The following is a 10000-nucleotide window of genomic DNA, read 5'->3' on the forward strand; positions in this document are numbered from 1 at the left end:
CATTTGACCAGGGCTCATAGGGCTCTGTATAGGGAATATGGTGCCATTTGACCAGGGCCCATAGGGCTCTGTATAGGGAATAGGGTACCATTTGACCAGGGCCCATAGGGCTCTGTATAGGGAATAGGGTACCATTTGACCAGGGCCCATAGGGCTCTGTATAGGGAATAGTGTGCCATTTGACCAGGGCCCATAGGGCTCTGTATAGGGAATAGGGTGCCATTTGACCAGGGCCCATAGGGCTCTGTATAGGGAATAGTGTGCCATTTGACCAGGGCTCATAGGGCTCTGTATAGGGAATAGTGTACCATTTGACCAGGGCCCATAGGGATCTGTATAGGGAATATGGTGCCATTTGACCAGGGCCCATAGGGATCTGTATAGGGAATAGTGTGCCATTTGACCAGGGCCCATAGGGCTCTGTATAGGGAATAGGGTGCCATTTGACCAGGGCTCATAGGGCTCTGTATAGGGAATAGGGTGCCATTTGACCAGGGCCCATAGGGATCTGTATAGGGAATAGGGTGCCATTTGACCAGGGCCCATAGGGCTCTGTATAGGGAATAGGGTGCCATTTGACCAGGGCCCATAGGGCTCTGTATAGGGAATAGTGTGCCAATTGACCAGGGCCCATAGGGCTCTGTATAGGGAATAGGGTGCCATTTGACCAGGGCCCATAGGGCTCTGTATAGGGAATAGGGTACCATTTGACCAGGGCCCATAGGGCTCTGTATAGGGAATAGTGTGCCATTTGACCAGGGCTCATAGGGCTCTGTATAGGGAATAGGGTGCCATTTGACCAGGGCTCATAGGGCTCTGTATAGGGAATAGTGTACCATTTGACCAGGGCCCATAGGGATCTGTATAGGGAATAGGGTGCCATTTGACCAGGGCCCATAGGGATCTGTATAGGGAATAGTGTGCCATTTGACCAGGGCCCATAGGGCTCTGTATAGGGAATAGGGTGCCATTTGACCAGGGCTCATAGGGCTCTGTATAGGGAATAGGGTGCCATTTGACCAGGGCCCATAGGGCTCTGTATAGGGAATAGGGTGCCATTTGACCAGGGCCCATAGGGCTCTGTATAGGGAATAGTGTGCCAATTGACCAGGGCCCATAGGGCTCTGTATAGGGAATAGGGTGCCATTTGACCAGGGCCCATAGGGCTCTGTATAGGGAATAGGGTGCCATTTGACCAGGGCCCATAGGGCTCTGTATAGGGAATAGGGTGCCATTTGACCAGGGCTCATAGGGCTCTGTATAGGGAATAGGGTGCCATTTGACCAGGGCCCATAGGGCTCTGTATAGGGAATAGTGTGCCAATTGACCAGGGCCCATAGGGCTCTGTATAGGGAATAGGGTGCCATTTGACCAGGGCCCATAGGGCTCTGTATAGGGAATAGGGTACCATTTGACCAGGGCCCATAGGGCTCTGTATAGGGAATAGTGTGCCATTTGACCAGGGCTCATAGGGCTCTGTATAGGGAATAGGGTGCCATTTGACCAGGGCCCATAGGGCTCTGTATAGGGAATAGGGTACCATTTGACCAGGGCCCATAGGGCTCTGTATAGGGAATAGGGTACCATTTGACCAGGGCCCATAGGGCTCTGTATAGGGAATAGGGTGCCATTTGGAAGGTTTCCCCATGTGGAATGAAGGACAATGTAGAATATCTCTCATGGTCGTGAGTCCAGTATGGAAAACTCACTGTAATCCAACTGAAATAAACGTAATTATATAGCAGCGAGTTCATGATCAACTCCTGACTCATGTGGTGCACGTCAAATGACAACGGAATGTTTCCAATTGGGTTTGGAACAAAACTTTACATATTCTACAACCAAATAACTGGCCTGTTGACTAGTTATTATTCCTGGGCCCGTATTCAAAAAGTATCTGGGTTTTAGAGGGCTGATCTGGGATCAGGTTTCCCCCTGTCTACATCATCTTATTAATTACTGCCTCTTTTTGAATGTAGGCCATGATTTCTCTCCTCTCTTCCCAGGAGGTGATGTTCTTCTGTGTGCGTGAAGAACCGGTGGTGTTCCTGCACCTGGAGGAGAACTTTGTTCCATACACCCCGCGGAGGAAGGAGAACCTCCATGAGAACCTTCATGGCCTGGACAAGGAGGAGACGGTGGAGACCCTGGAGCTCACCATCAGGAAGGAGGTGACCTGGCCTCCTCCTACTAATAAACCTAGAAACCTCCTCTTTATCTATCAATATACTGGCCTCTTACTAATAAACCTAGAAACCTCCTCTTTATCTATCAATATACTGGCCTCATCCTACTAATAAACCCAGAAACCTCCTCTTTATCTATCAATGTACTGGCCTCCTCCAACTAATAAACCCATAAACCTCTTTATCTGTCAATATACTGGCCTCCTACTAATAAACCCATAAACCTCCTCTTTATCTATCAATATACTGGCCTCCTCCTACTAATTAACCCATAAACCTCCTCTTTATCTATCAATATACTGGCCTCCTCCTACTAATAAACCCATAAACCTCTTTATCTATCAATATACTGGCCTCCTCCTACTAATAAACCTCCTCTTTATCTATCAATATACTGGCCTCCTCCTACTAATAAACCTCCTCTTTATCTATCAATATACTGGCCTCCTCCTACTAATAAACCCATAAACCTCTTTATCTATCAATATACTGGCCTCCTCCTACTAATAAACCCATAAACCTCCTCTTTATCTATCAATATACTGGCCTCATACTACTAATAAACCCATAAACCTCTTTATCTATCAATATACTGGCCTCCTCCTACTAATAAACCCATAAACCTCTTTATCTATCAATATACTGGCCTCCTCCTACTAATAAACCCATAAACCTCCTCTTTATCTATCAATGTACTGGCCTCCTCCTACTAATAAACCCATAAACCTCTTTATCTATCAATATACTGGCCTCCTCCTACTAATAAACCTCCTCTTTATCTATCAATGTACTGACCTCCTACTAATAAACCCATAAACCTCCTCTTTATCTATCAATATACTGGCCTCCTCCTACTAATAAACCTCCTCTTTATCTATCAATATACTGGCAGCCTCCTACTAATAAACCCATAAACCTCCTCTTTATCTATCAATATACTGGCCTCCTCCTACTAATAAACCCATAAACCTCCTCTTTATCTATCAATGTACTGGCCTCCTACTAATAAACCCATAAACCTCCTCTTTATCTATCAATATACTGGCCTCCTCCTACTAATAAACCCATAAACCTCCTCTTTATCTATCAATGTACTGGCCTCCTCCTACTAATAAACCCATAAACCTCCTCTTTATCTATCAATGTACTGGCCTCCTCCTACTAATAAACCCATAAACCTCTTTATCTATCAATGTACTGGCCTCCTCCTACTAATAAACCCATAAACCTCCTCTTTATCTATCAATATACTGGCCTCCTACTACTAATAAACCCATAAACCTCCTCTTTATCTATCAATATACTGGCCTCCTCCTTCTAATAAACCCATAAACCTCCTCTTTATCTATCAATATACTGGCCTCCTCCTTCTAATAAACCTCTTCTTTATCTATCAATATACTGGCCTCCTCCTACTAATAAACCCAATGTCCCTCTTGATCCAGCAGTAGACAGCTTGTCTACACTATTAATCGTCCGATTAATCCGAATGGCCTGAATAATTAGGGCCGATTTTGAACGTTTTCATAACAATCGGAAATCAGTATTTTTGGGCGCCGATTTGCCGATTTTTATTTTTAAATTTTATACTTTTATTTAACTAGGCAAGTCAGTTAAGATCACATTCTTATTTTCTCATTATCTTCTCATGTTCTGAGCATTGAACTGAAACGTTAGCTTTCTTACATAGCACATATTGCACTTTTACTTTCTTCTCCAACACTTTGTTTTTGCATTATTTAAACCAAATTGAACATGTTTCATTATTTACTTGAGGCTAAATTTATTTTATTTATGTATTACATTTAGTTAACACTGAGTGAACACTTATTTTGTAATTGTCATTATTACAAATGAAAAATATAAAAAATCAGCCAATTAATCGATATTGGCTTTTTTGGTCCTCCAATAATCGGTTTCGGCGTTGAAAAATCATAAACGGTCGACCTCTACTACAGATAGTCCCTCTTGATCCAGCAGTAGATGGCTTGTCTACACTACAGATAGTCCCTCTTGATCCAGCAGTAGAGGGCTTGTCTACACTACAGATAGTCCCTCTAGATCCAGCAGTAGATGGCTTGTCTACACTACAGATAGTCCCTCTAGATCCAGCAGTAGATGGCTTGTCTACACTACAGATAGTCCCTCTTGGTCCAGCAGTAGACGGCTTGTCTACACTACAGATAGTCCCTCTGGATCCAGCAGTAGAGGGCTTGTCTACACTACAGATAGTCCCTCTGGATCCAGCAGTAGAGGGCTTGTCTACACTACAGATAGTCCCTCTGGATCCAGCAGTAGAGGGCTTGTCTACACTACAGATAGTCCCTCTGGATCCAGCAGTAGAGGGCTTGTCTACACTACAGATACTCCCTCTTGATCCAGCAGTAGAGGGCTTGTCTACACTACAGATAGTCCCTCTAGATCCAGCAGTAGACGGCTTGTCTACACTACAGATAGTCCCTCTGGATCCAGCAGTAGACGGCTTGTCTACACTACAGATAGTCCCTCTGGATCCAGCAGTAGAGGGCTTGTCTACACTACAGATAGTCCCTCTGGATCCAGCAGTAGACGGCTTGTCTACACTACAGATAGTCCCTCTAGATCCAGCAGTAGAGGGCTTGTCTACACTACAGATAGTCCCTCTTGGTCCAGCAGTAGAGGGCTTGTCTACACTACAGATAGTCCCTCTGGATCCAGCAGTAGAGGGCTTGTCTACACTACAGATAGTCCCTCTGGATCCAGCAGTAGAGGGCTTGTCTACACTACAGATAGTCCCTCTAGATCCAGCAGTAGACGGCTTGTCTACACTACAGATAGTCCCTCTAGATCCAGCAGTAGACGGCTTGTCTACACTACAGATAGTCCCTCTGGATCCAGCAGTAGAGGGCTTGTCTACACTACAGATAGTCCCTCTTGGTCCAGCAGTAGAGGGCTTGTCTACACTACAATTAGTCCCTCTAGATCCAGCAGTAGACGGCTTGTCTACACTACAGATAGTCCCTCTAGATCCAGCAGTAGAGGGCTTGTCTACACTACAGATAGTCCCTCTTGGTCCAGCAGTAGAGGGCTTGTCTACACTACAGATAGTCCCTCTGGATCCAGCAGTAGAGGGCTTGTCTACACTACAGATAGTCCCTCTGGATCCAGCAGTAGAGGGCTTGTCTACACTACAGATAGTCCCTCTAGATCCAGCAGTAGACGGCTTGTCTACACTACAGATAGTCCCTCTAGATCCAGCAGTAGACGGCTTGTCTACACTACAGATAGTCCCTCTGGATCCAGCAGTAGAGGGCTTGTCTACACTACAGATAGTCCCTCTTGGTCCAGCAGTAGAGGGCTTGTCTACACTACAATTAGTCCCTCTAGATCCAGCAGTAGACGGCTTGTCTACACTACAGATAGTCCCTCTAGATCCAGCAGTAGAGGGCTTGTCTACACTACAGATAGTCCCTCTAGATCCAGCAGTAGACGGCTTGTCTACACTACAGATAGTCCCTCTGGATCCAGCAGTAGAGGGCTTGTCTACACTACAGATAGTCCCTCTTGGTCCAGCAGTAGAGGGCTTGTCTACACTACAGATAGTCCCTCTTGGTCCAGCAGTAGAGGGCTTGTCTACACTACAGATACTCCCTCTTGATCCAGCAGTAGAGGGCTTGTCTACACTACAGATAGTCCCTCTTGGTCCAGCAGTAGAGGGCTTGTCTACACTACAGATAGTCCCTCTTGGTCCAGCAGTAGAGGGCTTGTCTACACTACAGATAGGTTTCCCAGTAAGTCTCTAGAGTCTACTGTATGTGTTAGTAGTAGTAGTTTATTCCATTTGACATGTAGGCCGTACTTGGCAGCTAAAACTTGAATTGCAGTAGACAACACATACAAGTAAACAAAACAAATGAACTTAAATTGCTTGAACAGTAAAACAAACAAACATCATGTTAAGTAAACAAAACAAATGAACTTAAATTGCTTGAACAGTAAAACAAACAAACATCTAGCTTGCGCATGTTGAAGGCATCTACCGGTATTCTGATGGTAGGCGAGTTGGGGCGCCGGGCGAGTTGGGGTGCCGGGGACAGAGTTGGTAATGACAGGGTTGGAGGGTAGGGACAGGGTTGGTAATGACAGGGTTGGGCGGTAGGGACAGGGTTGGTAATGACAGGGTTGGACGGTAGGGACAGGGTTGGTAATGAAAGGGTTGGACGGTAGGGACAGGGTTGGGCGGTAGGGACAGGGTTGGGCGGTAGGGACAGGGTTGGTAATGACCGGGCTGGATGGTAGGGACAGGGTTGGTAGGGACAGGGTTGGTAATGACAGGGTTGGACGGTAGGGACAGGGTTGGAGGGTAGGGATAGGGTTGGTAATGACAGGGTTAGACGGTAGGGACAGGGTTGGGCGGTAGGGACAGGGTTGGTAATGACAGGGTTGGGCGGTAGCGACAGGGTTGAAGGGTAGGGACATCGTTGGTAATGACAGGGTTGGATGGTAGGGACAGGGTTGGGCGGTAGGGACAGGGTTGGAGGGTAGGGACAGGGTTGGTAATGACCGGGTTGGACGGTAGGGACAGGGTTGGAGGGTAGGGACAGGGTTGGTAATGATCGGGTTGGACGGTAGGGACAGGGTTGGACGGTAGGGACAGGGTTGGGCGGTAGGGACAGGGTTGGTAATGACAGGGTTGGACGGTAGGGACAGGGTTGGTAATGAAAGGGTTGGACGGTAGGGACAGGGTTGGGCGGTAGGGACAGGGTTGGGCGGTAGGGACAGGGTTGGTAATGACCGGGCTGGATGGTAGGGACAGGGTTGGTAGGGACAGGGTTGGTAATGACAGGGTTGGACGGTAGGGACAGGGTTGGAGGGTAGGGATAGGGTTGGTAATGACAGGGTTGGACGGTAGGGACAGGGTTGGGTTGTAGGGACAGGGTTGGTAATGACAGGGTTGGGCGGTAGCGACAGGGTTGAAGGGTAGGGACAGCGTTGGTAATGACAGGGTTGGATGGTAGGGACAGGGTTGGGCGGTAGGGACAGGGTTGGAGGGTAGGGACAGGGTTGGTAATGACCGGGTTGGACGGTAGGGACAGGGTTGGAGGGTAGGGACAGGGTTGGTAATGATCGGGTTGGACGGTAGGGACAGGGTTGGACGGTAGGGACAGGGTTGGGCGGTAGGGACAGGGTTGGGAATGACAGGGTTGGTAATGACAGAGTTGGAGGGTAGGGACAGGGTTGGTAATGACAGGGTTGGAGGGTAGGGACAGGGTTGGTAATGACAGGGTTGGAGGGTAGGGACGGTTGGTAATGACAGGGTTGGAGGGTAGGGACAGGGTTGGTAATGACAGGGTTGGAGGGTAGGGACAGGGTTGGTAATGACAGGGTTGGAGGGTAGGGACAGCGTTGGGCGTGAGGGACAGGGTTGGACGGTAGGGACAGGTGTCGTGTCTTTGGCTATGCCGGATTAAGTGATATGACATGCTACGATATAAAATAATTTCTCCGTAATTAATTTGACCTGATTGAGCTAATCATGTAAATGTAATTAACTAGAGAGTCGGGGCACCACAAAATAATATTTATAGAGCTGTTATCTTCCGAATAAACTCTTAAAGACCTAGTAATATTTTACATCAATAGAAGTCAATATTAATCGTCACCTTAATTCAGTCTCAACCAAGAATTTACAACTTTCAGATATCTTCACGAACCCTGGCTAACAAGTTGAATTAGCAATACAAAATTGGGTTCAATTATTTATTTACTAAATAGCTAACTAATCACACAGAATTACACACATACATAATTGATTACAAATGACGTCATAAAGGAAAACGGCCCTAGCGGGCGGAACAGATATGACAGCTTGTTACACAAAGGAAAAGGGGCTGGGTTTAGTGAAAGAGCAGGAAGACTGAGGAACACAGGGAGAAGCTGTGCTATCGTAAATACAGTATCTTATGCATTCTGAATTACCGCCCATTTGGAAAAGGAAAATGCAATAAATATTTACTCTGAGCTGCGCTTCGGTAGGTTGGTGGTAGATGGAAGGCTGTGTTGCCAAACTGAGTCCTTTGAAGAATGTCTGTGGTGGGCAATTGGATACGTTGTGTGATAGACGGGATACTCTGTCTGTTCCTTCCAAACCCTCGCTTGCAGCTGCTGTTGCTAACTTAACGGCTAGGAGGTATCACTTCTGTAGTGAATAAGAGTTCAAAGTTCATACCATTCGCAACCAAAGTTCACGCTGATGTTGGTTTCGTTCTGCAGTTATTATCTGAACCATTCTGACATAGGACCGTCGTCCTCACATCCTCGGAACAGGAGGTTATATTGTCGTCAAGGGCTTATATAGGAAGGGAGAGGAGGGCGTGTTTGAAAAGTTTTATAACCCATGTCTCTTCACAGGGTGGGCCACTGATTGAGCAGAGCCCTAACCTTATGAAAACCCAAATCTCACATTTTAGAACCTAAAATCACATTTCATCCCATTACGAATAATTTCATATTCAAACATTTAAATTGAACAACAATTCCATGTGAATCCGATAACTCTGATGTGTAGACTTTCCACTGTAGAGTTTATGTCATCTTATCATTGATGAGAATGTCTCAGATGACAACCGAACTGACATCATATTCATTAAGTACCACCACATATGTTCAATTGGTCGGATTACTAGAATATAGTTAAATTCCCCCACCTTCTGATGTTCCCAGAATCTCTATGTTAACCGTGTAACACCCACCTGGGTGATGCTTCCTCTGCTGCAGAATCGGGTGCTAAAAGCTCCCCACACATCAGTCCAGAGTACTGGACATCATCATGACAAGGCAGCCCTCTGCCATCTCAGCAGTGCAGTTATCTTACGCTTTGGGTGGTGAAACGACAAGCTGTCTCAAGAATGCATCTTTTCAATGCAAACAGTCGGCTGACTAGCTAGCACATCGAGATACCATCATTTCTGCAGGTCTGATACTCAAGACAAGTAGATATATTAGTTAAAGAAACAAAAATCATTACAACGAACAAACAGAGCAGGTATAATCGTCTGCAGTGTTTCCTAACGTCAGTAATAAGACTCTGATGCTCTCTGGTTTCTCTAGCTCCACTCTGATGCTCTCTGGTTTCTCTAGCTCCACTCTGATGCTCTCTGGTTTCTCTAGCTCCACTCTGATGCTCTCTGGTTTCTCTAGCTCCACTCTGATGCTCTCTGGTTTCTCTAGCTCCACTCTGATGCTCTCTGGTTGCTCTAGCTCCACTCTGATGCTCTCTGGTTTCTCTAGCTCCACTCTGATGCTCTCTGGTTTCTCTAGCTCCACTCTGATGCTCTCTGGTTTCTCTAGCTCCACTCTGATGCTCTCTGGTTTCTCTAGCTCCACTCTGATGCTCTCTGGTTTCTCTAGCTCCACTCTGATGCTCTCTGGTTTCTCTAGCTCCACTCTGATGCTCTCTGGTTTCTCTAGCTCCACTCTGATGCTCTCTGGTTTCTCTATAGCTCCACGACTTTGCCAAGTTGAACGATAACGTGTTCTACGTGTATAACGACATCGAGCACTTCAAGGGCGAGCCTCAGAGGATGAGCATCCCCTGTGAGGAGGACATCCAGGTCACAGAGGAGGTCTACAGGAGACCTCTGTTCACCATGCCTCTCTACAGGTTCATAGTCACTTCCTCTTTTTCACTCCTTATTTTTTATATATTTCAATGATTAGTTGATTATTTTTTTTCTTCTTATTGACACAATGCAACATGCTGTCTGCTCTCTCTCTCTCTGCTCTCTTTCTCTGCCCTGTCGCTGCTCTCTCTCTGCTCTCAATCAAATTTCAAT

General features: G+C 46.4%; 1 protein-coding gene across 6 annotated transcripts in view; it reads left to right on the forward strand.

Moving 5' to 3' along the window:
- LOC135511809 (paladin-like) overlaps window positions 1-10000 on the forward strand; it is a 169843-nt gene that overhangs the window by 50949 nt on the left and 108894 nt on the right. For 5 of the 6 annotated variants that reach the window (XM_064933279.1, XM_064933278.1, XM_064933283.1 and 2 more), the window contains 2 exons: window positions 2007-2171; window positions 9668-9828. In XM_064933279.1, coding sequence (XP_064789351.1) covers window positions 2007-2171; window positions 9668-9828 — 326 coding nt within the window. The remainder of the gene's footprint in view (window positions 1-2006; window positions 2172-9667; window positions 9829-10000) is intronic. The other variant, XM_064933280.1, reaches the window with a different exon arrangement.

The sequence above is a fragment of the Oncorhynchus masou genome, chromosome 24 (assembly GCF_036934945.1).
Source record: "Oncorhynchus masou masou isolate Uvic2021 chromosome 24, UVic_Omas_1.1, whole genome shotgun sequence".
NCBI lineage: Eukaryota > Metazoa > Chordata > Actinopteri > Salmoniformes > Salmonidae > Oncorhynchus > Oncorhynchus masou.